The 27,235-nt window shown below is 51.6% G+C and overlaps 1 protein-coding gene across 1 annotated transcript; it reads right to left on the bottom strand.

Moving 5' to 3' along the window:
* Window positions 1–668: 668 nt before the first annotated feature.
* TMEM72 (transmembrane protein 72) lies at window positions 669–26,495 on the bottom strand. Its single transcript, XM_007080088.3, has 5 exons — window positions 26,426–26,495; window positions 8,482–8,548; window positions 4,226–4,297; window positions 2,526–2,665; window positions 669–1,147 (listed from the first exon to the last, which is right to left on the bottom strand). The coding sequence occupies exons 1-5, from the start codon at window positions 26,493–26,495 to the stop codon at window positions 669–671; spliced, it is 828 nt and encodes a 275-aa protein (XP_007080150.2).
* Window positions 26,496–27,235: the final 740 nt, after the last annotated feature.

Genomic DNA, 27,235 nt, shown 5'->3' on the forward strand with positions numbered 1-27,235 from the left:
CCCTGCAGGGAGCACAGTGTGGCATTGTGTCCCCGAGCGCCTGTGCAACTCAGGCGGCACAGGGCCAGCCCCAGAGCACGCAGAGAATGCGGCCCACTGCTCGAGCTGCCCCCCTCCTGAGGGCCTGCAGCCGCGCCTTCCCTGCACATCCTGAGCCAGCTCGGTTGGGGCTTGGGGTCTATGGCTGCCTTCACACCTGCCTTTGAGATGCTTAAGTAGCCCACGCATCCTTGGGCCTTCAGAGCTGGATTGCGGCATCTGACGCGAGATGGACAACGAGGCCTTGCTGGGCCCCGTGTCAGGAGCAAGAGAAGCTCATTGGCTCTTGGGGCTGGAGCAGCCTTGTGTGAAATGGGGCTGATGGTCTCTCTTGGGGAAAGCACAGGGACTTCCCCACCCCCTGGCCAGGAAGGAGGAGCTTCTGTTGGCTTGAGACAGCACGAGCTTCATCTGTGCCTTGCCAGAGGCGTCTCCAGGATCTGCCATGCCACTTGATGGTCCCAGAAGCCCAGCTACCACGGGGATGTCTGGTCACCCCTTGAAGCACTAACCTGTGAAGACCCCAAGCTCCCTGGGAGGGGGGGCCCTCAGATGTCAGGAAACTCCAGGCAGGGCCATCGATCTATGCAGACCCCTTGCTGAGTGTCCCCTCGGCTGGAGCCTGCGGCTCAGAACAGGCTGGCGTCTGTGAGAGAGGACAGGAAGGCAGGGGCCTGCGGGGGAGGGATGATGGGGGTGGTGTCAGAGGTGGTCTCCTCTGGCTCGCTGTCCCCCCCGTCCAGGTCTTCGGTGAGAGACGGGATGATTCTGACCATGCTGTCTTCGAAGTGCACCTGCTTCTTCTTGACCAGCGAGTCGGCTGGCTCCAGGGTCAGCTCTGTCAGGGTGTCCGGGCACTGGAGGGCACCGGGCTTCTTGGTCCCCTTCAGGATGCTCTTCATGTGGATGAAGAGGGAGCCGGTCCCCTCCTTGAAGGCCCCGTGGAAGGTGTACGTTTGCTCGGTGTCCCCAGAGCCAGTGGTGCTCACGGCACTGCCGGAGGGGTCCGTGTACTGCTCTGGGGGAGCGGGCGCCTCGGGCTTGGCCTTGCTCTTCTTCCGCTTGCTCAGCAGGAAGTAGGCCAGGCCAGTGATGATGAGCATGGAGCCTGGAAGGGATGTGGGAGGTCAGCATGCTGGGTGAGTGCTGGAGAAGGGCCAGAGGCTGTCCAAGCCCGCTGTCCCAAAAGGCCATCGCGGCACCCTCAGGCCCTCCTGTGCTCCAGCCTGCACATGTGACTTGTCCTCACGCACCCACTTCACATTCAGGGGGCAGGCCTGATGCCCGGCTGAGGGACGTCAGCAGGGCCAGCGCTATGCTGGGGTCCTCACCCTCATCGTTAGCCAGGGGGGCCCCATGCCTGAGGTCCCCTGCCTAGTGACAGCCAACCCTGGTTCAGCCTGCCTGGCCTTTCATCACCGTGCTTGGCCTCCCTGCTAGGACAGCGTGTCAGGCTGGACCTTCAATGGGTCTGCACTCTCTTCTGAATGCTGGGCTCCAGCGGCTGATCTGGGGTTCCTTCCGTTCCCAGCAGCGGGGACATGCTCCTTCCTCAGCCTCCCCAGTGAACACAGAGGAAAGAGCAAATCCTATGGGGTGGGGCTGGGCTAGCATGGGCCCCCCTCCTGGGGGCCCCCCACCCCCAGCTTCCAGGTCAGAGGTCCCTCTGTCTCAGGCAGAGATTGCTGCTCTGGCCAGAGGAAGCCTCTGGGCATCTCCGAGGAGCGGGAGGCTGTGGCTCGCTCTGGCCTCGGCAATGCTGAATCCTTCTCTGGAGTCCACTGAGGGCTGTGCAGAGTGGCCTTGAGATGCTATGACAGGTACATGAAAAGAAACCACAGGGAGGAAGAGGAAGCTCTGCCTTTCGACTTTGTTTCCCTGGGGCAGCTGGCTTCCTGGCATTTTAGGTGGGTCACGAGAAGGGACAGAGTTTTCACAGCTAGGGAGGAGGGGAGAGGAGGGTATTAGCCAAAGAGGTCATGGACAACACCGAGGGGCGGGATCACAGAGTCCTGGCTTCTAGGATCAGACACTAGGCTACTGGCAGGCTCTGTGAAGTTGGGGTGGGAGAAGATGAGGAGGCTTTGAGGGTCTGCCCTGGGTCCCATCATGGGATACCTTCCAAACCAGGCTGAGGAGTTTGCCCCTGAGTGGGTAGGCACTGGGGAGACAGGGATGGGTTTGTACAGAGAAATGACCATCTCACGCCCTCCGAAAGCTCTGACCACACAGAGGCATTGGAGGACAAGTCTCTGTGGGTGCAGCCTCTGGATACCTGCATGAAGGGACATTCTTGCCCCTTGACAGCATGAAGGATGTCTGACACTTCCTCATCCCCAAGATCTAGGCCGGAGAAGTCAATGGGGTCAGTGGGGGCCCCGGGAGCCAGTGTCCGTGAGGCCTGTGAGAAGGGGATTCAGCCCTCCCTGCTCAGAGCCCGTCTGTGGTGGGGGTTGCTGGCCTCCACTAACTCCTAGAAGTCCTACCTGGGATGGTCACGTGCCAGACCAGGACAGGGTGGAGAAAGCAGGCCACAGACAACAGCATGTATGCCAGGAACTTCTGGAAGCAGCCCAACCAGCGGGCTTTCTCCCTTGCTTTGTAGGCTAGGGACGCTGGCCGACACCTGGCGGGAGGGAGTCCAGGATTAATAGGAGACAGGAAACAACCCAGACAAGCCCCAGCAACAAGTGAAGCTATTGGAGGCTGGGACTGGGTCTTTCTGTGTCCATGTTCTCTTTAGTGACCTCCGGCTGAACACTCCCCAGGGGCTGGTGTTCTCACCAGGGGTTCCACAGTTAGGGGTCTTGTCTGAGTCCCTCCAGAGGGTCCACAATTTTTCTGAAATGCTGTCTAGCCCTGCCTTTAGGTCAAGGGGGAAAGGAGCCAAATGATATCAGGACTCAGCCAAGACTGGGAAGGAAACCAGGGCCCCATTGGGAGGTCCCCCGTGGAGTGGAGAAGGCACACAGTAGGGGAGATAGCCTGCTGGGACAGTTGTGTTGACTGTGCACTGCACAAGCTGCCTGGCCACCTGTATGAACAGGCTGGAATCCAGTTATACCTTGCTCACGGAGTGTCACCTAGGCATAAGATGGCATCAGCCCGGAGGGGCTTTTTTAAAAACTGTCACACAAGGACCACACATGGGTCTGGCAGAGGCCTGATGCTGAGCAGTTTTCCTCAGGGGTGTTGCTTCCAGGTTTCAAAGGAGGAAAGGGCTTGCCTTTAGGTCTATCTCCTTCATCCTCTGAATTGGTCTGGAGCAGGGCTCTGCACAGCTGAATTCTGGCCAGGGAAGTTTGGGGGCAGTGGAGGGGCCTGGAGGATGCTGTGCTGGTCCAGAGCAAGGCCCTCCACCACGGCCATGGCCATGGCTCATTGGTGCCCTCTGGTGGACGTTCTTTTGTGACCAAACCCGGGCTGGGAGAAGGGAGTCCAGAGCAGGGAGAAATGCCCCTTCAGCTTCAGGGCTCTTCCCTGCCCCCTCTTCCCTGCCCCTCCTCCTTCCAGAGAAGTTGCAAAAGATCCTTTGGCAGTAACATACATCAGAAAGGAGGAAGCCCGTGGCCTCAGGGCTGGTGACCTTGGGAGGCAGCTGATAGCCTTGCAAGGTACTGGGACGGCTGGATTTGAGGCCTGGCTCTTTCCCTGACTACCTAGAAACCCAACTGTTTAGGTTCTGAGAGCTGTGGTCCAGGGACAGCCCTTGGCCACATTGATGACAGCTTCTACAAACTGAGGCTTCCCAAGATCCTTGCAGCCCCTGACTTGTCCCTGGGTCCCAGCAGGAAAAAGAACCAGTTCTCAAATCTAGTTCTGTTTACTCCAAAACTGTCTGGCCTTCTGCAGGGTCCTCACCCCTCTGTGGGTGCCTTGGATGGCAGGTGCAGGTATGATCTGTTCTTGGTGGTGGGGACAGACTCTGCGGGGAATTCTGGGTGGGAACAGGCCCTCAGTGAATGCTTCACTCTACTCCCCTGGTTGGGAGCGGGGAAAGGAGACCACTGAGCCGTGCGGGCCTGATCCCATGTCTAGGCGGGGGCTGGCCGCACTGTGGGGAGGGAAGCCATCCGCAGCGACTGCAGAAGCAGAACATCACCTGGGCTGTGGCCTCACAGGTGGGGGTATCTGGGAGCGTCTGGGGCTGGGAGGTGGTGGAGGGGCTGCTCTGGAGGGTACTTACTGGAAGCAGATGGTCAGCAGCTGAGCCACAAAGTAGGCCCCTTCACACACAGAGATGACAGCTCCTATAAACCTGTGGAGGAGACAGGTAAGGGAGGTCTGGTGCCATCTGGTCCGTGCTTCGCTCTCCCATAGCCTTTTTTCTCATAGCATCCGGGGCTCCTGGCCAGGCACAGCCAGCAGACTGACCAGGGGTCTCCCGATCTGATGCTGCCGCTAAGCCAACATCTGCCAGGAGCTGCCTTCATGCCAGGACCTGGGCCTCAGTGGAGGGGTGGGGGCCAGGGCCCAGACATGGGTGAGGGAGTATGGGCCAGCAGGGGAGGCCGCCTTGATCCAGGCCCCTGTGTGGACACTGGCAGGCACATACTTCTACTTACCGTCACTAGGAGGACATTCACTGCTTGGCTGTAGAAACCTGAAGGCTGGATCTGTTCCAGACTCCTTCCCTTCTTCCTCTTTTCCCACTGTCCAAACCGTCTCCAGGAGGGGCTGGTTGTACTCCTTCCACGGTTTAGAGTCACTCCCATTCTCTCTGGCCTCACCTGTCTGACCTGTGTTTGGGCACTGCCCTCTCAACCCCTACACTAGTCTCCCCTTCTCTGCCTCCCTGATTCCCTGCTTCCCCTCTCCCCTTCCTGCCTCTCCACTCTGCCCCTACTGGGCTGCCCCCAGGGCTCCTTCTGACACCTGAACATGATGGTATTCCTCCCAATCCAGAATGCTTCAAAAGTTCCCTATGCTCCAAGTATGGTCCAGGGGCCTTCCAGTCAGAATCTTCTGGGAAATATGTAAAATCATAGATTCCTGGGTGAGCCTCAGACTTTATATATTAGAATCTTTGGGAATGGACTTGAATGTTTTGTTGGAGGGTCCTACTGGCCCATAACATGGAAATTTCTTAGCATGCCTTTAAAGTCTTACATGAACTTCTATAGTCCTCTGACTACACGGGAAGCTACTAGTGCCACAGGGCCTTTGCACAGGCTGGTCCCTCATGGAAAGACTCCCCTTTCCTCCTTTTGTCTGTCTGGTGACCTCTTGTTTCTCCCGGTTTTCCTGTGTGACCTGAGCCTCTGTGAACGCCTTTTGGCAGTTCCCTCTCTAATTCTTCCATGTAGCCCAGGCCCACTGCGGCTGGGGGCCGTGGTTTCCTCAGGTTCCTGGGCGTTGCCCCTGCTACTGACCAGCTGTATGCTTATAGGCAAGCGGCTTGACCTATCAGTGCGTCAGTATCCTCATCTGTAAACTGAGGGTAATTACACTGCTTCAATAACATTGCTTATAACAACTGAATGAATTGATATTTGCAAAGCCTTTCAAATGTGGCACATAGTGCTCATTATATACATGTTAGTTATTATCTTTTTTCTTTCTCTCTCTGTGACCATTTAGTAATTAATCCCCATTCTCTCCTATTCTCTTTATGTCTCCCAGTATCTCCCTCTTACTCCTTAGCTTTTAAATTGGGTAACTAACATTTATATAATGACAACGATGCGCCAGCTATGTTCTAAGGGCTTTCAAATATCAATCCATTCAGTCCTTGTAACCATATTACTGTTGAGGCACTGTAATTACCCTAAGCTTACAGCTAGCGGCCTCGAGGCACAGAGAGGTCAAGATCCTTGCTGTGGTCACACAGCAGATCAGCAGCAGGGGCAAAATTTGAACCCAGCACTCAGACTCCAGAGCCTGTGTTCCTAACAAGCACACCAAGGTGCATGCTTTGTAAAACAAGCGTCATTGCCTGGGATGGGGGGGGGTCAAGGAGGAAACTGAGGCTTGGGCAATAAAGTGACTCACCAGATGTCCTGTTTGGTGCTATAGAGGCTGTGCCTTTTTTTTTTTTTTTTTTTTTTAAATTTTTTTAACGTTTATTTATTTTTGAGACAGAGAGAGACAGAGCATGAACAGGGGAGGGGCAGACAGAGAGGGAGACACAGAATCTGAAACAGGCTCCAGGCTCTGAGCTGTCAGCACAGAGCCCGACGCGGGGCTCGAACTCACGGACCGTGAGATCATGACCTGAGCCGAAGTCAGACGCTTAACCGACCAAGCCACCCAGGCACCCCAGAGGCTGTGCCTCTTGAGGCCAGGGAAGTCTGCTTACTCAAGTGGGGCAATGAATCCAAGGCTAGAGCCCTGCAGTGGCAGCAACATCCTACAAACCAAGGCCTCTGCCCAGGGTGCCACACAAGCCACGCAGACCCTTCAGCTAAAGGTGTGGCTGCTGTTTGTGGGTGCATGTGAGGAAGACAGTGAGGGGCCTTGCAGGGAGGAGGAAGATGGGAGAGGAAGCCAGGGCAGAGAGAAGTGAAGGACAAGCGAAAGCCAACAACAGCTCAGTTCCTCCTGGAGAGTGTGAGGGTCCCGGGGACATGCAGGACGGAGTGGCCGTCCTACAGCCACTGCCATCGATGTGCTGCCACTGCCTCAATGCGCTGCCATCAAGGACTGAGGACCGCTCTGAGGGAATGCAGAGGCAGGAGTCTGAGATCTGCAGGGGAGCCTGAGTGAGTGCAAAGGAGGACGGCAGAGGAAGAAGGAAGAGGGAGGCTGGTGTTTAGATGGCCCTTGAGGTGTGGGTGGCTGTGAGCTCAGGAGGGTGGTGGCTGCCCATCCCGTGGGGTTATAGAGCAGTGCAGGGTGCAGAACCTAAGCCAGTTCACCGCAAGGGGCAGGGGGACCGGAGGCTGGAAATAATGTCTTCGAGGACTGGCCGCAGAGTGACCAGATGGGCACAGCGTCCTCTCAGGAAAGGGACAGAGCGGTCAGGAAGGGGCAGGGTTCTGGGCAGAAAGCAGTTTGCATTAACCAGCTACTGACCTGACCTGTTACAGCAGGATGATAACCCTACCTCTAACTTGAAGTGACCGTGTGGGTGAGCTGCACAACCGTGCGGAGAGGGGAAGGCAGGGCCCGCTTCTGGATTCCGGAAAGACAGCGCAGAGCAGCGGGGACAGGCTCAGTGGGACATGGAGGGTGTTCAGAGCGAAGAGAAGTCACTTTCAGGCAGTGGGAGCTTCAGGCTCCGGGCAAGCTTCCCAGGGCAGAACGCCAGGAAGGAATATCAGGCTTTGGGAATGTCGAGGTGGGTGGAAAATCACCTTGGGTGCTCACCGGGATGAACAATGGGCTAGGAGGTGAGGTGGTGCAGGTGAGTTTGAGAAAGAGTCAGAAGCTCTGGGGGTGGAAGCTGAGTGACAAGAACTAAAATGGAAGCCAGGAAATGGCAGAGAGTATGGCCGGGAGACCCTGGCAGCTGCTGAAGGTTCTGGAAGAGCCCTGTGTTTATGGGTGGCTAATTGTGTGGTGGTGTGGACGTGGGCTGGAAGGGTGGAAGATGGGAGATGGTGGGTGTGACTGTCTAGCAGATTGAAGACCTGCCCTGGGCAGTGATGAGGGTGGATGTAGATGGGGAGGAGAGGGAGGAGCTGCAGAGGCAGCCTGGCCACCCTGCAGGCCAAGCCCAGGCTCCCTGTGTCCCTCAGGATGGGGCTGCCGAGAAGCTGGTTGGTCAGAGCCGGCAGGGACCCAAGGCTTTCCTCCCTCCCTGGGTCACCACTGCACAGAGATCTCCTTTCTGCTGGGAGGCATTTGCAGAGGCAGCTGGCTGGGAAGGATGCTGGGGAGGAGCTACATGGGCCCAGGCCTGAGTCTGTGCCCTGTTGCTCTTATGTTTGGTGACGTGGCTGAGCTGCTTACTCCCTCTGAACCTTGTAACCTGAAAAACTAGGACAGTGTGCACTTCCGTGATGCGGTCAGAGTTAAAGAACATGATGTAAATAAAACCTTTTTTGTGTGTGTGCATGGCATGTACAAGGGCTCACATATATAGTCTCTTGAGTTGATTCCTCTCTCTTTAAAACAAGAGCTCAGTTAGTGGTTGCTGAATAAAGAAATGATTGGAAAGATAGATGGGTGGGTAGAGGGCGGCTGGCTGGCTTGCTGGCTGAATGGATGGATAGATGGACGGGTTGTTGGACGGATGGGTGGATGGATGGGTGGATGGGAGGATGGGTGTGTAGGTAGATGAATGGAAGGAGAATTGTTTGATTTATGGGATAGTCCGACCAAAGCCCTGCCCAAAGCAGAGAATATCCTAAAAGCCCTCTCTACTTCTTCTACCTGTGGGATGTGACGGAGTTAGCATGGGAAAGGGGTGGGGGCTGCTCTGTGTTAGTCTGAAGAGACAGACTTGGGATGTGCCGAGCAGAACATGTGGGCAGGGAAAGCACATTCACGCATACTCACAGCAAATAGAAAGCCAGGCTTTTGAACCGTCCCTGGAGGAAGGTCTCAGTGCCCACGCCGATCAACACTAAGAGGGGAAGAAGAGAGGGGAGAGTGGGCCCATGTGCTCCAGCCAGAGCATGGCCCTGTGGAAGGTTCCTTGGCTGTGGAGTGAGGCTTCTCCCTGGGGACCGGGAGCCAGGGTGGGCTCTTCTCCACATGGCACAGGGATTAGTGGCTAGGAAGATGCAGGAGAGCAGGGAGCCTTCTGGAATGGTCTCTGGAAGCCAGAGGGGTTTCAGGCAGAACCCCAGCAGTGCCCCCGGGGCACAGATGCCTGTCCTCTGCCCACATGGGCCGTCCCTTAGTGTCCCCAGAGACAGTTCACACTGATGGGCCACCAGCCCCTCTGCTCCATGGCAGTCTTCCATGTGGCATGGCCTTAAGGGCCCTCACTGTCCTGCAAGCCATACCCGTGTATGCCATGTGTCTGGGTCCGTGCTTGGCCATGGGACCTCCCCAACCCCTGTCCCCTTGCCTAGCTCACTGTTCTAGCTATTTCTGTGGCCTCGTTTTCACTCGCTGGTTTCATGCCTGTATCACACAGTCCTGGCTCCTTGCTTTGGTCCCAGTGCTGGTTAAGCCCCTGAGGGTTTGCTCGGACACAGGAAGCTGATTAGCCTCGTCCCTCCTCCTGCTCTTACTTGGCGGTTGGTGTTTGTGCTCAAGCACCTGACCTTCCATTTGTCCAGCGTGAATTTCTTCTCGGACTCTCCTTTCTAGACTTGCTGGCTCCGGGCTGTCTCCTCATGGGGATTCCCTTGCTCTTACCGCTTCACTCAATGAGCCGTGGCTCAGACCCCATCCGCTCGCTGATGGAAACATTCCACAGACAGCACGGAGGTGTCCTGAAAACTTCCTCCAGGGCCGCATGGCCCAGTAACCAGAGTTCTTTCTGGTCCTAATTGATTACATTGCATCCTCTATTTCTTCTCTGGGCTCGGATGACCCCCTCTGCTATTGGCCGAATTGTGGCTTCACCTTGTCTCCCTCCCAGAAAATCACAGATGGCAGGGCTAGGCTGTCGTGTTTGGTAGCCTGTCCATGTGTGGCCCTTCACCTCTGCTGGTCGGGAGGCTGCTTCCCTTGATGAGTCCTCTCCTCCCTGGCAGAGACATTGTAAACTTTCATCCCCATGTCCTGACACTTTTGTCTGCTGCAGAAATTTTGTCTTTCATCCCCATGTCCTGAGACTTTTGTCTGCTGAAGAGCAGTGCAGAGCCCCTCACTTAGGCCACAGGCACCTCTCGCTCCCCCTTGGGGGGACTGGATGTGAAAGTGCTTTGAGGGGCAGGGCACAGAGTGCTTCTGTCCAGGAAAGGAGGGGCAGTGCCTGAGGATTCGTAGTGATGGAGGGCTCCAGTGCTCCCCTGGGCTTGGTCTGGAGCCATGGAGGGCCCCATGCCCTCTCCAGGTTCTAGATGTTCACTGGCTTGTACCCCGTGAGGGGCCAGGGATGCTGGTCGGCCACATACATCCAGCAGGCCGGCGTAACCTACAGAGAGCTTAATGCTTTCTGCACGGTGGTCAAGCTCGTCCTGGCTCCTCAACAGCAGCCCGAGACACAGGGAGGTATATACTTCCTACTCAGTCTGTCATCTTGGGTAGTTCTCCCAAGGACACATGTCAGAAGGTAAACGATCTGCAGACCAAACTTGAGACTCTGGCTCCGGGTGATGGGCGGTTTCCTGGTTTCCACTGTCGGTGTGTGTGTGTGTGTGTGTGTGTGTGATGTGGTATATGCTGCAGGCAAATGCCCATCTGTCTATTCAGTTTTCACTCAATGTATGTATCTTGCCCTGTCCTCAGCACTTAGCATTTATTAACTTTCCAAGTCATCACAACTGTTCTGTGAAGGTACTAGTGTTACCGTCCTTTTACAGAAAGGAAACTGAGGCACAGGGAGTGTAAGCAAAACCAGCCTACCAACCAAGGTCATTCCTGCATTTCAACCTCACATCCGCCAGTTAATAGCTGAGGCACGCAATCTCTTTGAGCCTCCATTTCCTCGTCATCCCTCTTGCACAGAATGGTTGTAAGGATTCAGTAAGCTAACTGACGCCAGGCACACCACAGTTGCTCAGTCGCTTGTTAACTTTCGGCGGGTGGCTTCGTTCACATTTGTAGATTCGCATGCTTTGTGGCCACTGGCCAGCAGGTGGCAGGAAAGGGTCTTGGAAAGAGCCCTTTGCCCTGGTTTGTTAGGCCTGTGGAGAGGTATTTTGATGCCTTTTGATGGAAACAGAAGGTCAATAGTCAGAGGGGCATTCTAGGAATGCTGTAGAGGCAGCACTGGTCTGCGATTAAAAAAACAAATCAATGGAACATCAGAGAAAAGAGAGAGCTCTCTCTTTTCTCAGAGGGGGCCTTGGGCAGTCCATGTGGACTGAGGCTGGCGGGTGGGTCTTTAAATATCAGCCCCCACAGGATGGGCAGGGAGGGCCTTGAGTGTTTTGGAGAAGTTGAGCAACATGTTCAGATTGGCATTTCAGAAAGCATCCCGACCTCGGGCAGACAGGGCAAGAGGCTTTGGTGATTGGCCGAGATCAAGCAGCAGACGTGAGGCGGTGACCGAGAGACAGGACCCTGGTCCGGCTGCTCCTGGCCTCCCCATCTCCCAGCACACTTGTAGCCACGAGCTCTGGTGTTGGCTCCTGCTGGCGTGCCCAGGTGCCCTTGCTCCCCTGTTTAATGCTAGGGTGCTAGTAGGCACAGGAGCCCAGGCGGGGAGGGTTGGTTCTGTCTGGGGGCTCAGACCAGGCACAGAGAAGGGCGTGCCTTGCCATTTCGTCCTGGTTTTCATCTGGGTAGTGGAAGGCGGAAGGGTGGGACCAGAAGGCGTCTGGGTTTGGAGCCTCCCTGGACGTGACCACCCAGCTGCCTCTCAGGGAGGTCCCAGCACCTGCCGGCACATTCCAGTAAGCCCCTACGTGCATCTTGTTTAGTCTGCACAACGTCCCTCATGTAACTTATGGAAAAATCCCGGCAAGCATCCTGGAGGTGCGGCACCTTGCCCGGGGCATGCTGTTGTAAAGGGCAGAGGGCAGCCAGAATCAGGACTGATTCCCAGGGGCCCCAAGAACCCCCAGCAGAGGAAGGACTCTGGTGACAATGGTGCCGGTGGGGAGGACATTTCCTGGGGGCCCTCACATGGGGTGATGGGGGTGTTACATGGATGACACCCTCATTGCCATGGGCAGTGGACCACTGTGTCCCCCAAGCCCAGCTGTGAATGGATTTCTCTAATGTCTGCCACAGAACGAGTCAGGAAACTCCTGCCTCACTGCCTCGATGATCTGCCGAATGTCTAAACTCTGGCTCAGTGTGGTAGTAACCCATCTGGCCCTCTCCCCAGGCCTCTGGAAAGGGGCCGTCAGTCTGAGCAGAGTCATCTTCTGAATGTCAGAAGTAGCCGCGGCTGAATCTCCTTGCCCAGGGCAGTGCCCCCCAGAGACCCAAGAGTTGTCCTAATAGGCCAGGGTCCAAAGTCCCCAGCGGTCAGCCTGCACCCTCATTTATGGCACATCCTCTGTGCCAGGCCTGGGTAAAGCACAGCGGTGCAAAGGAAATATACCCTGGGGCTTGGGCAGACTGTCGCGGACCCAGGAAATGAAGAGCGGGGGAGGGTGGGAAGAGGCCACGGCACCCCTGGAACAGGACGAGTGCTGGCTCCATTCTGTCTGGAAGCCAAGGACGGTTCTGCAGGGAAGGAAGGCAAGGTGATGCCAGAAGCGCGGAGCAGCATGAATAAGAACCTGGAACCGCCGTGGCTGAAAAGGGACAGGGCCTTGTCTCTGGGCTTCTCTGTGCAGTTCCTGGGACCAGGTAAGGTCATGGGTTCCACACTAGGGCAGTGACAGTGTGGCTTCCTGGGCCCACACCCTCAAGTCCTCTTGTACTTTGCAACTTCCTCCTGTTCCTCCAAGGGAGCCAAGTCCATTGAGAAAGCTGTGCCTTGTGGTGCTGGGAAAACCCTTGTCCCTGCAGCCTGGGTGCAAACACGTACCCTGGGGATTGGACTTGTTTCTATGAGAACTTGCTCTTCTCCCTAGCACTTACCTCCCCAAAGGTCTCCCGGGCCTCTGAAGGTCACACTAGTTGCCATGACTAAGGTAAGTGAGCCAGGGATGGTCTTGTGAAGATGTTCCCACAGATCCCTGGGGCAGCCACACTCCCAGACACCTGATAAACTAATTGCTGGGCTCTATGGCAGAAAAGGAGAGTGGACGCCCATGTACTTTACACAGTTAGGTGAGAGAGATACCCCTAACTTTAGCAACGTGATTTGGGGTTTCTTTGTTACAGTAGGATGTGTTAATGGAAGCTGCCCACAAATTCTTTGCAATGCCTCCCATCAAGAGGTGGAGTCTAACTCCCCTCCCTTTGAATATGGTCTGGCCTTAGTGACTCAGTTCAGTAGAATGATGTAGACAGTTCAAGGACTTACACTGCTAATTCACAAAGAGCTTCCACCCAGGCCTCTTAAAATGCCTGTTCTGGGGCCACCCACCCACCACGTAAGAAGTCTGATGCTCCCGGGACCATTGTGTGCAAGGAAGCCATGTAGAGGGAACGTCAGAGAAAGAGAGAGACAGACAGATACACAGCCAGCCCCAGCTGGTTCAGCCCTCTCCACCAGGCAAGTTTCCGTGAGGAAGTTCCGTGGACGTCCCAGCCCCAGCAGGTACCAAGTGGAGAAAAATGGACGAGCCAACCCAACAGTCAGAACCAAAGCTCCAGACATTCAGCCCTTGAGGAGTCATTCCAGCCACCCCATCGTCATGCAGCAAAGATGAGCCGTCTCCACTGTCTCTGCCTGAATTCCCGAGCCACAACATTTTGAGCATAATAAAATTGTTGTAGCCTCAAGCGACTAAGTTTTGGAGTGGTTTTATTAGGTAGCCACAGAACTGGAAAAGCAGCTTATCCTATCTTCTTAACTACCTGAGGTTTTTGGCCCAGAAGTCCCTGTGTCTGGTCTGGTCTATGTTCTGACTCTCAATGTTGAGCGTGCGCCCAAAGCCCCTTGGGCCTCTGGCCCTTCTCACCGGTCCTCAGCTTGGTTGTCAGAAAGCCAACTTGTGGGCTCCCAGGTCCTGTAGCAACTCTCCCCCTGCTCAACTTTGGGCACGGGCCGGGCGAGGCAGCTCATTAGGAGTGGGGGTGGGGTCTCTAGGATCCTATTCGCTGGTATAATAGCTTAGGCTTTCATGCAGGATCGGTGGGGCTCTGCCTCATCCAAAGCAGTTCCCTTCTGCAGATTCATTTTACAAAGGTTCCCAGTGGAAAAAGTGAGGAAAGCAAACACTGAGACCCGTCTACTGCGGGAGAACGCTGTGACTCGTATCTAGCACTCACCCCAGACAGCCACATCAGCCATTGCCATGGCAGCTCCCCGCCTGCTGTTCTCACTGAACTGTGCTGGGAACGCACTGTCTTTGGGAGGCCCCACAGTGCCATGTGATGCAGATACAGGACTCCAAGGCCGTTTTGACTGAGGGTCTGGAGCTTCCTAAATGTTTTTCCAGGGGACTAGTTTCCAGAACTGGGGTATTTCAGAAGCCAAGAAATGAGCATGATGTGTGGCCTTCGATTGGAAGGAGGGGTGTTAGGTGAAAAATGGGACGGGTGTGTGAGAAGTCGTTTGGCCATCTTGTCTCCTGTGCATTTGTCTTCCCAGGACCGTGCGCACGTGGGCCACCTGCTCTCTCCGAAGCCTCTTGTCAGCCCCGTGGATGAGAATGGGTATAGTCCTTGCTTGGTGGAATCGGACCTAGGAACTCTGCCAGGTTTCCAAATTTAGGCAGGGCTGTCTATAAGACACGGAGAAGTTACGGCATCCAGTGAAGCCAGGACTGATGTGAGGTGAGCACAAAATTTAAAGAGGCGCTCACTCTAAATTTAAGACCTAAATATAAGGAGGTGCTCACTCCCAGGGTGATGCGGAGGCGGCATTGGCCCTTTTGTGACCATGGCAATGGGTGTCTCCGGCCCTGGCATCCAGAGACGCACATGGCCCAGGGTTTGGGAGCCTCTAGCTACTCCTGGAATCTGGCCTGTACTCCTGGTCCCCTTTCCTCCTGACAAGGCAGCCTGGCTGGTGTCTCTGCAAAGTTGGCTTCACGGGGCTCTAGTTCAGTGTGAAATGGACAATCTGTGTCAGCAATTCACTCCGACAAATGGCCCTGAGGCCTTTTCCCAGAGCTGGGCGTGGAGACAGAGAAGCCGACAGTTCGACCATGGAAACAAACACCATACGTGTCCCCAGAATCAGGGCTTCATTACGATAAATTTTCTGTAAGAAAAACTTGTCCCTAAGAACAGCCTGGATCCCTAGATGTGTTGTTGTCGTTGTCGTTGTTGTTGTTGTGCTGCAGGTGGGAGGGTGGTGCTGGGCAGAACTGCCATGTAACTACTTTTATACCACCAAGTGACCCATTGACTCCTTCCAACACTCCCTGTTATCTGTCCCTCAGGGACCTGTTACCTCTCTTCCCAGACCCACAGAACCACATTAGGAGCCCCCCACCCCCCGTACAATCTGCCCCACCCTTCTGTCTCCCCCCTCCTGCACCGTCCCCTGGGGGAGGCATCCTACTTGGTGCCCATTAGGGCCAGTTCTTCCTCCACAAGCATTTGTGGACAGGCCTGGCCTCCTCACCTTGTCCCCTGCCCTCTAGCCTCTGTCCCTCCTGTCTGGGCCGAGGCACGGTATTTTCTTCTCCCAGAGGCCAGGGCTTTCTTCTGAGTTGCCTTCCTGAGTGGTTTGTTCTAGTTCAGGTTAGCAGGGATCAGAGGTTCTGGCCCGAGACTCTGTGGTGCACCGCTTTCTGGGCATTCTTCTAGGCGTCTTGAGGTGCTGGTCTCAGAGCAGGGGCGGATGGGAGCTGTGTGGGTACTCGGCTGTGGCAGAGAGAACGTGAGGCCTGATCAGGAAAGCGGAGCCCCGGCTTCTCAAGCAAACCATAACCCTCTCGTCTGCTTCCTCTTCCGGAAAATGAGGGTAATAAAAGCATGCACAAATGGCTCTGAATGCTCAATCTTAGTACATTACAGAGTGCTGTGCAAATGTAGACGATGGCTCATAGAATTATCAGGAGAGGCAGGTTGTTCCTGCCGGAGAGAGGCAAGCACTCTCAAGGGGGAGGAGAGGGTTTATTCTCATCCTTTCCTTCCATTAATACGCGGTGTTATTGTGGCTAAAGAGCTCTTCTCTGCACACTGATGTTGTTCATTGATTTTTCTGCCTGAGATCCCGTCTGCAGGCCTGATTGGGATATCAGTAGTCCAAATCCCCATCCATTTCAACATCTCTTGTGTCACGTCCTCTGTGTGACTTGCTAGGGATGCCAAGGGCTTAGGACCAGTGTGCTCATGAGGACGTGGCCTGTCCGTGGTGCTGACTGCTGAGGGGCTATCCTGGGGGCCTCTGGCCTCGTGCTGCTTTTGTCTCAGGACTGACCTCATGGTTGGCTGGGGGTTGTCTGTTCCGACTCCATCACTGGGTGGAGTTTTGATATCTGTCTTACATTCAGTGCGGTGCCCTGATGGCAACAGAGGTCACTAGAGGTCACATTACCTGGCTTTTCATGCCAGGCAGTGATATTGGCTCTGGCTGCGTGGGGAGCAAGATGAAAATGTCATATTCACTGCTGCTGAGGGCAGCCTCATAACTCACCACGTCATGATTGTCTCTCCTCTTCTTCCTCAAGTATGGTGTATCTCCTACTGGTCGTAGGATACACAAGGACATCTCGGGTAAGGATGTACCAGCTGATGACAATGGCTGGGGATGGTTTAGGTTCTGAAAAGGTCACAACTCATTGTAGAGGTAAAAGCTACACTTGCACCATTTCTAAGAACATGAAGATGTTGGAGCCAGTTGCTAAGGATCCACTGAGATAATGAGGTAGTAGCTGTAGACTTCTTAACCCAGGAGAAGCTTTGGCAGAGTCTAAGCCTGGCAGGGAGGTTTACCTGTATGTTGAGAGACAGTCAGCTGACACATATGGGCCACGGTTCAGAGACACTGGGAGAAAAGGCCAAGATTTTATAGTAGAAAATTCTAGATATTCAATTAGAAGAGATTTTAGAGTATAGTGTGGCAGTCAGTACCCTTAATACCTCTCACAAGCCCGTTAGGGGAGAATTTCCCAAAGGCAAGATTTTGCACCCGTTCAATTTTCTAGACTAGATTCTTTTAACATGAGCTATAGACCAAAGTTGACCATCCAGGAGGTCTACTTCATTTGGCCTTGTAGAAGTCCTGGGGTAGATTGCAGTAAGTAATGCCCCTCTCTGTGTCCACACCCCTTGTTTTGTGACTTTGCAGTCCCCCGCATTAAAGCGAAGGCTGATTCCCCAAGCCCTCAAATCTGAGCTCAGAAATGTGACTTGCTTCGTGCAAGAGGATGTTATCAGGCATCATGCAAGCAATGATGTGAAATGGGTTTGTGAACTTGGTCTGCTCTCTCCTGCCTCTACCATCATCATGCACAGCTACCTGAGCCAACCTGCTGGAGCATGAGGCACGCAGAAACCAGAGTGGCCCTTGTATCCTTGTAATACAACACTCCCACCCTTCCATCCACCCCCAGACAACCACTGACCTGCTTTCTGTCATTGGAGATTAGTGTGCATTTTTTAGAAGTTTATAAAAATGGAATCATACAATATATACTCTATTTTGGCTGTCTACTTTCATTCAGTATAATTACTTTGAGATTTATCCATGTGGTAGCACATATCAGGACTTATGCCTTTCTATTGTTTATTTTTTTTAAGTTTATTTATTTTGAGAGAGAGAGAGAGTGCATGTGAGTGGGGGGAGGGGTAGAAATAGAGGGAGAGAGAAGATCCCAAGCAGGCTCCGTGTTGTCAGCTCAGAGCCTGATAGAAGACTCAATCCAACAAACCATGAGATCATGACCTGAGCCAAAATCAAGAGTCAGACACTTAACTGACGGAGCCCAGGTGCCCCTACGCCTTTCTATTGCTAAGCAGTATGGATATACTTGGGCTGGTTTATAACTCATCTGTTGACGGGCATTTGGGTTGTCTCTAGCTTCTGGCTGTTACAAATAAAGATGCTATGAACATCCATGTACAATCTTTTTGTGGACATTGCTTTTTTTTTTTCTCTTGGGTATCAATAGCTAGGAATGGAATGGTGGATCATATGGTAGTTATATGTTTACTTTTTTTTTTTTTTAACGTTTATTTATTTTTGAGACAGAGAGAGACAGAGCATGAACAGGGGAGGGGCAGAGAGAGAGGGAGACACAGAATCGGAAGCAGGCTCTAGGCTCTGAGCCATCAGCCCAGAGCCCAACGCGGGGCTCGAACTCACAGACTGCGAGATCGTGACCCGGGCTGAAGTCGGACGCTTAACCGACTGAGCCACCCAGGCGCCCCTATATGTTTACTTTTTAAAGAAATCGCCAAATCGTTCCCAAAGTGAGTGTACCATTTTACATCCCATAAGTACTGTATTAGAGTTCCACATCCTTGCCAACACTCAGTACTTGGTAGAAAGGCATTCTAATACTACGTAGTAGTATCTCATTGTAGTTTTGATTTGCATTTCCTTAATGACTAATGATGTGGAACCTCTTTTCATGGGCTTATTGGCCAGCATGTATTTTTGTCAACTTGATTTTTCAGTCTCTTAACATTCTGTTTTGAAAAGTGAAGTTTTTAATTTTGATGACATGCAATTTATCAGTTTGTTCTTTTACGGATTGAACTTTTGATATTATAAATAAGAAACGTTGGCTTAACTCATTACCTAGAGTTTATCCCGTAGTATAAAAGTTTTTTAGTTTTAGGCATTCCCGGGTGGCTCAGTCAGTTAAGCTCTGACTCTGGCTCAGGTCATGGTCTTGCCGTTCCCGGGTTCCAGCCTTGCATCTGGTTCTGTGCTGACAATGCGGAGCCTGCTTGGGATTCTCTCTCTCTCCCTCTCTCTGCCTCTCCCCCACTCACACACACACACACTCTCTCAAAAATAAATAAACATTAAAAAAAATAAAAGTTTTGTAGTCTTAGGTTTCACATTTAAGTCTATAATCCACTTTAGTCTTTTTTTGTGTATGGTACAAGCTATAGATAGACATTCATTTTCTGGTAAATGGATTTTCAATTGTTCAGTACCATTTGCTGAAAAAGTTACACTTTCTACACTAAATTGCCTCTGTACTTTTGTCAAAACTCTGTTGTTTATAAATTTATGGGCCCATTTCTGGACACTATTCTGTTCCATTAGCCTATTTGTCTTTCTTTATGTCAATAGTGCATTGTCTTGACTTCTGCAGACTTACAATAAGTCTTAAAATCAGGTAGTGTTAATGTTCTAACATTTATTTATTTTTCAGACAGAGAGAGACAGAGCATGAATGGGGGAGGGTCAGAGAGAGGGAGACACAGAATCTAAAACAGGTTCCAGGCTCTGAGCTGTCAGCACAGAGCCCGACGCGGGGCTTGAACCCATGGACCAAGAGATCATGACCTGAGCCAAAGTCAGACGCTTAACCGACTGAGCCACCCAGGCGCCCCAGGGAGTGTTAATGTTCTAACTTTGTTCTTTGATTACAACATTGTTGGGCTATATTAGGACCTTTGTATTTGCATGTGAATTTTAGAAGCAGTCTTCAGGTTTTGGAAAAAAACTGTTGGGATTTTGACTGAGTTTGTTTTTAAACTGTATGACAATTTTGGGAAGAATTGACATCTGAGTAATGTTGTTTTCTGACCCATGAGCAGGATAGATTTCTTTACTTATTTAGGTCTTCTTTGCTACCTCTAGCATTTTTTTTTTTTTTAGTTTCTTTTTGGGTCAGATTTATCCTGAAGTACTTCATATTTTTGACGTTATGTAAATTGTATTTAAAATTTTTCATTAAAAAAAACAACAAAAAAATAAAAATTTTCATTTTCTATTTTTTTGTTGCTGGTATAGAGAAATATGGTTGGTTACTGTATATTGATTTTGTCTTATGCAACCTTACTACACCTTCTATTAGTTCTAGTAGCTTTTCTGATAGATTCCATCAGATTTTGCATAGATGATCATGTCATCTGTGAATAACAAGTTTTCTTCTTCCTTGCCAACCTGTATGTACTTTATTTCTTTTTCTTGCCTTATTATACTGGTTGTAATCTTTAGTACCATGTTGGCTCAGGTGGTGAGAGATTCTTGTAACAAGATTCTTGTCTTGTTACTAATCTTAGGAGAAGGTCATTTGATCTTTTACTTGTAAGTAGCTGTAAGGTTTTTGGTAGATGCTCTTTTTAGGCTGAGAAAGTTTTCTTCTATACCCAGTTTGATGATAGGTTTCCTCATGAAAGAATGTTAAATTCTGTCAAATGCTTTGTATAATATAAGCTTTTCTTTTTCAGTTTGTTAATATGGTCAATTATATTAATTGATTTTCAAATGTTAAAGCAATCTTACTATTCCTGGGATAAACTCCACTTGTGTATGATATACTATCCTCTTGACATATATATTTTTTGATTTTCTAAACCACTGTTTGGACTTTTACATCTATGTTTTGAGGGCTATTTGTAGTTTCCTCATGATGTTTTTGTCTGGTTTTGGTATTAGAGCAATGCTAGTTTATAGAAGAGTTGAAAAGTATTCCTTCCTTTTCAGACTTCTGGAAAGGTTGTGTAGAATAGATGATATTAGTTTTTCAATGTTGTAGAATTCACTTGTGAAGCCATCTAGGCTGATACGCCACTTTTGGGGGATGACATTGTTGATGGCTCTGCAGGGATCACTGATACTATTGAGGATATCACCTCTAGCACAGAATAGCATTCTTGTAAGGACCTACAGGGGGAATTTCTTCTAGGTCTTGATTTCAGGTCATGGTATTTGCCCAAGGTATTTGCTTCTTATTCTTGCGTTCAAAGAGAAGACATTTGCTCACCCTTCCATATGGCAGTTTCCTGGTGCCGGAAAACAATGGCCATCCCTCCAGATACTCTATCCATGCCACACAAGCCATGTTTCTTCATCTGACTTCACCTGGCCTCTGGTGATCTAGGAAGCCTTGGGGGGAAATCCGCAGAAGGCTTTTCCTCCTCGGCATCTGCCACTTATATCTAACGACAATCTCTTTTGATAATAGCCCTCTTCAGATGGTTGTTCAGAACTAAGGACAATTTTAAGAGAATTGCCAGCTGGTAAAAAACAAAACGAGGCTACCACCTTTCTTCTGATTTGATCACTACGTGTGGTTTAGAAATGATCGGTTTTTCTGTGGGCTGATCCTAATGACCCAACCTCGAACTGTGAAGGAAAATGTTATTCAGTAAAAGACTCTTCACATTCTAAGGACTCTTCCTCCTCCCTTTGCAGCTTCAAGGGTCATAGATTGCCTTATTCCTTTCCTCTGGTCTTTCTTCTTTTTCCATCCTTCAGGAAGAGCCCATCACTTATGCTCTACCATCCCTGTGTTCAACACATCCCTTTAAAAATTAACCAGCCCTGATTGAGAATATATGTGCCAGGCATTTTCATGCTTCAGTCATCGTTTTGTTGAATGTTCACAGCCCTAGAGGGTAAATACAGTCATTATTCCCATTTCATAGGTGAAAAAACTGATGTGTAAAGTGGTTAGGTAACACGCCTAAAGTCACACACTTAGTAAGTGGTAGAGAAGAACACAAATTCACCCCTCCAACTCCACACTGCAGCACTTGGTGCTGGGATGTGTATTTATTGGCTTGTCTCCCTGGTCAGACCATGTGCTTCTCAAGGGTAAGGGTCAGACCATACTAATCTATGTGTCTACACGACACAAAATGGGAACTCAGCACATGTTTGCTGAATAAATGAATCCTAAATGGAGTGACAGATTCCTTGATTCTAAATCTAAGGAGGACACAGGCACAAAGAGGTAAAAAAAAAAAAATGACCCAAGTCATATGATCTTTCAGTGCTAAGGGAGCGGAACAGAAGTAGGGATATCTCATTTGCTCATTGGAACAATCAGATCAGAAAGGAAAAACAGTCAACATCCATTTGGAGGATCTGAAAACAATGTGGTCTCGCTTGGGTAATAAATTCACTTGTGGACATGTTGAAGTGCACAAAGCTTCCTTAGATGGCAGGAAATGGTCACGGGGATACACATTTAAGAAGGATGGAAATTAGCATGGAGGGCCCAAGATGGTTGCCTCAGAAGCATTAGTTGTTGTTGTTTTTTTTTTTTTTTGAAGGCTTTGTCAGGGCTAAGGTCAAACTATGCATTTGCTGTACTCTTTAAAAAATAATGAGAACATCTGGGTTTAAATGCTTCTTTTGTCTTAGGCTATATTAATAAGCCAAATCTCCAGTTTGAACCGAATATTGGCAAGGAATGGGGCTTTGGGGAATGTGGCTCTGTCCTTTAGAGGACAGAAGAGGTTAATAGGTCAAAAACCTGGAACAAAACAGACCCTTAAGTGATTCCAGGTTGATCTAAAATAGTTGATTTGTGAGAAAGGGCACATTAGCCTGACAAGCAGGGCTCATTCAAAATGGCCCTGTCTCAGTGCCGGCCCATTTCCCAGTTGGCTGTGTGGCACCCCTCTCTTTGGAGCAGTGTACTGATGGTCCCTGGATGTTCCACTGCATCCCTGCGAATGGGCAGACTGGACCCCCAATACCATACCTGCTGTCTACTGGCTGTGCGACTTCTGCCAAGCTACCCGAACATTCTGAGCTTCGGTTTTCTCATTTGTAAACTAGGACTAAGGTCAGCACTTGGCCCTCATAGACACTGGTGGGGCTTTAGCAAGATCATGACTCTGCTGTTGTTATCAGTTGTGCATCTCTGGACCCATAAATGGGAGGTCCTGCTGTGACAGTTCCCTCCGGAAAGGTGAGCAGATTTGTCTGTCCTCAGAGGAGGTCCAGGAGTGGATTTGGTAGTGCCAGTCAAAGCATGCATGTTCAGAGACAGGAAGTGATGAAATGTCAGTGTCTTTAGATTCAGGAAGTGTTTGGCCATGCTTACTAGGCTTCAGTGTAGCTGTGCCCAACTCGCTGTGACCCCACATGCCTGAGCCTGTGTATGGTGTGGCTTCGGTCCGGCCTCTTTGGGACCCTCTGTGTGTTTTACCTCCCGCATCTTGGGGTAGCCAAGACATATAAAGACGTGTTCTTTAGCCGGAGTTAGGTGGAAGAGTCGGGTCTCAGGAATAGACCACCATCAATCAGAATCTTGCCTCTTTGCTTCCTGTTTGTGAGACTCTGAATGAGGTGTTTCACTCCACCAAACCTCAGTGTCCCCTCACATACAGTGGGGATGGGGAGGAGTATGATGATGGTTCAAAGAGTCACTATGAGGACGAAATGCAACACTACATTTGAAACAGGCAGCGCAGAGCTTGGCTCGCAGTAAATACTCAAATAATAATGTTCATCATCGGCTCTCACACCCGAGCGGGGCTGGAAGAACGATGAAAGCCCTCAAGCACTGGCAGTGAGAAGCCTCAACCCCGAGCCACCATTGCTCTGAGGAAAGTTGCAGGGGTGTCACCAAAGGGCCAACACAGTGGGCTCTTTCCATTCTCTTCCCCAAAGACTCGGGGCTGAGGCTGAGGAGTGGTGAGGAAGTGCATGGAGATTCTCTCTCAGGGACTAAGAGGACTGCCGAAGTGCAAAGGGAAGCCAATCCTGCTTTCCAAGAACAGGGATGGGGACCAGTCCTGCGGGACAGAGAAGGGGCGCCCTGTACCTCTGGCCTCCCATCTCAGTTACAACCCACTTCCCAGGTTCCCTTTTCTGATGGTGGGTTTGTAGTGAGAATAAAGCCCAGGGTTGAACATCCCCTGGGGCCCGAGTCTCTAACTCAGGATGGCACGTCCCTGCCTTTATGTGGACACAATGAGAACCCGCTTTGAGGGTTGGACAAGTGGGCATCTGCGAGGGGAGGTGTGGAGAGCTCACAGTCTGTGTGCATTTCCCAGTTGTGTCTGCTTCTTTGAGCGACTCCAAGAGCCACATCTCAGCAGCAGAGGCACCAGACATCACATGTGCGTGCGCGCGCACACACACACACACACACACACTCACACACGTATTTCCTTCCATGCCAAGGAGGTAATGTAAATGAGTGAGGCCGGCCAAGGGTAAGACAAACGTTTTGGGGGGGGGGGCAGCTCTGTGATGACTTGGAAACTTTATGACTGGTTCAAAGTCATAAAAAAGTCTCATGGGAGAGAATTTTCTAATTTTAGAAACACTTCCAGCTGGGTGCTGTCTGCTCGTGGCCTGTCTGCCCCTGTTCAGCAGTGGCAATGCTCTGTCTGTGCCCACTGGTGTTGTGGGGCTGGGCATGGGGGTGGGACAGCAATGGCCCGTGGGACTACTGGACATCCTGAAGAAACTTCATCCAAAGGGCCTGGGAGGAGAAGAAGAGATGAGCTCAGCTAACCAGGCCTTAGCCACTGGGCTTTGCCATCATGGTGGAGTCTCCTGGGGTCTGGTACCCTTAGAATCTCTAATAGTCCCAGATCCCATCTGCAGAGGGGATTGGCAGGTGGATTGGCAGGTGTCACCTTCAGGTGACACTGGGCAACCTTGGGCCACATGCTTCTCCTCATTTCTGGAGATGCCACGTTCCTTCTGACAAAAGGACCAGGGGCTGCGTTAGGTCTCCTGGGGTTTTTGTAAAGTGACAGGCTCTGTCTCAAGTCTTTTTTCCTCTCTGGTAGCAATGCCCCTGTAAATGAGGCCCAGATTTCTCAACGGAGATTTCAACAACAAGAGGCTTAAGGGAATAAAGAATTTGCAAATCTTACACACTGGAAACGGGCCAGGAGTTTAGTGACGTTGGAAGAAACTTGAGATTTGCCCAAAAGCACCAAAGCCCCTCTCTCTAGCTTCCCACGTGCTCCCAGCACTCTAAAAAGCTCAAACAAGATTATTGGAAAGCCTGGCCATTAAAAGGCAACTTGTGGCCTATTTTTAGCCTGGATCTTATCAAAACCAAGAGGAAGACCCATCTTCAGCATTAACAGCAGCCCTCTGCACAGAGATAAGAGTGTGCTTAAGAGGAGGTGTGTGTGTGTGTGTGTGTGTGTGTGTGTGTGGCTGCAGACCCTTCCACTGACTGAGATAAATCAGACTTTTAAACTGTCTTTTGCTAGGCTATTAGAAAAATAGATATGTCTTAAAACAGCTTCCTGACAGGAGGCAGCTCTGGGCAGAATATCACCAAGATATCTGATAGCTAAAAAGGATACATTATAGTTATCTGAAAACCAAGGCCTGGAGGAGGGCAGGGTGGGCTCAAGATCAACAGGGGTAGACCAGGACTCGAACCCCAGACACAGAAACACTCTATAGGTTTACTTTTCTCTCCCCAGGATGTAAAGTTACGGGCGTCAGCATTCATTCCCTTATATGTAGGTAACAAGGTGGTTCTGTTGGAGGTGGGAGCTGGCTACCCTGCCAGCCCATTTACTCAGGACCCTCAGCAGAGCAATTCCAGACCCTTCCTGGTGTCTGCTGGGCGGGGCTTCCTACTCTGAGAAGCAGAGTTTTTTTTGGCCAGAGTCCTGGCCTTTACAAAAGTTGAGGCACCTGAGCTCCAGACTTGCTGTCCCTGTGATCTGCAGTGTGACCTTGGGCAAGGTCACTGCCCCTACTTGGGCTCAGGTGCTCCATCTTGCAATAAGAAGGGTGGCATTAGAGCTTCCCCAACAGCTGACTTCCTGTGCTGAGGACCTGGATGCTAGAAGAACCCACTGGCCAGCCTCCCCAACAAGCTCTGAACCATGTCATAGAGGCTTCTCCCAAGAGGCTTATGCCCTCAGTTCCACTTAACTCGGCTCAGCTTATGCATCCTTGATCCTTCAAAATACCTGGCCAGGAGGTCCAGATCAGAAAGTGCCATCCGAGGGGGTCTGGGTGGCTCTCCCAAGGTCACACATCAGCAGATGACAAGGTGGGGGGCTGGAACCAGCACTGTTGGAGTCTGAGCTGGGGGACATTTCCTATTTGCCAAGACCCATCCTGGATTTTGTCCAGTGGCAAGGAAGGACCTGGTGATCAATGTGTGTCTCTTCTTTTTCCTAAGGGTCAGTGGGACAAGAGCTAAGAGCTCAGAACGATGCCTTCTCACTTCCCTCACACAGACTCTGGCCATGTGGGGCCTATGGGACTAAAGGTTGGGGTCTGCACTGGGGAAGTGAGCAGGCAGAACTCAGGATAGTGGGTGCTCTGGTTCTGCTCTGTCTGTGCTTCCAGAAAGTCAAGCAGCCTGTGATCAGGCCGGGTAAGGGAGAGGAGCCCAGGGTAGGGAACCATTTCTTCTCCAGACCCACACTGTGTTCTTGTAGTCAGGCCACAGGGAGGGGGCTTGGGTTTCTACAGGACTTTCTGTTAATGAGGTGGGAGTGGGCCAAGGGAAGCCGGGGATCTCCATGTTTAGTCCTAGAGTTCAGCCTGCCCCAAGTGCTGGGAATTCTCTTTTTATGAAATAGGGCTGTGGTTTGAGCTCTGTTGATCATCTTTATAACTATACGGGGAGGCATCTGATTCTCACATTAGCCTGGTTTTTTATACCTTCACCTTCAGACCCCACCTCCACCACACAATAGCCCTCCAGGAGGTAGAGCAGACCCTCTCTACTCAGTTCCCAGATGAGGACACTGAGGGCTCCCAGGGTCACATGGGTGGTGGGTTACCAAGTGGAGATTTGGCATCAGGCTCCCTCACTCAGGCTCACCCCACTGCACCTGCCGCTGCCCTGCGAAACAGTGTTTCTGGAGGCATTGGGAAGAAAAGTGAGAGCAGATGTGGCCCGATGTGTCCATCTGTCCCCAGCCTGCTGGCCCCCACCCCTTGAGCAGCCATGTCTGCTGTGTCCAGGGCTCAGGGGACTGTAGCGGGGAGGTAGGGTCTTACCTGCAGCAGTGGTGATGCCCAGGAGCCGGCAGGTGTATTCCAGCCCAATCCAGAACATCTGCAGCTTCATGGTGCCAGGGTCGAGGACAGGGTCCTAGTAGGGCAGGCAGCAGAAGCTCCGGCCTGAGATGCTCCTGGATGCCCGTGTGCAGGGGGAGGCTGTGGCTGTCGGCTCTGGGCCCCCGTGCCCCGGGGCCCTGCCTTCCAAACCAGTCCTGGCCACCACAGCCTGGCCGAGGTGTGAACAGGGCTCACCTTCCCGGCTCTGCTGCCTGTGCCCTTGCCAGACGCTCAGCTTAATCATTACCTTGGAAGAGTGCCCCTTTCGCTCCGCGCAGCTCCGGCCTGGCCCAGAGTTGCTGCGGCTCCAGCACGGCCGCTTGAGATCGGGCCAATTAGGGCTGGGCTGGAGGCAGCCTGGAGCTGGCAATTAACCATTTCTGGGTGGGAGGGGAGAGCCGAGGAGCCAGCCCAGGCCCTTCCTTACTGGTCAGCTCTGAGAAAGTCACACCTGGACCTCAGGCCCACAGGGTCCGGGGAAGTCATTGTCTAGAGGTGACCGTTTCGTGTGGAAGAGAAAGCTGTGTCTTTAAATCACTAGCGGAAACAACTCATGAAATGAGCTCCAAGCTTCTATTCTTCTGCATATAGGTGGATTAGAAAGCTTTGCAGCCATGCTAGATTTGGACTCCGACCAGTTATACTTAGCTCAGGCCCATAGCACACATGGACCCTCCTTTATCCCCGACAGGCATCCCTGACGTGTGATGTGGGAAACACTGTGATTCTTTGGGAGGGGACTTTCTGTGT

The sequence above is a fragment of the Panthera tigris genome, chromosome D2 (genome assembly GCF_018350195.1).
Source record: "Panthera tigris isolate Pti1 chromosome D2, P.tigris_Pti1_mat1.1, whole genome shotgun sequence".
Taxonomy (NCBI): domain Eukaryota; kingdom Metazoa; phylum Chordata; class Mammalia; order Carnivora; family Felidae; genus Panthera; species Panthera tigris.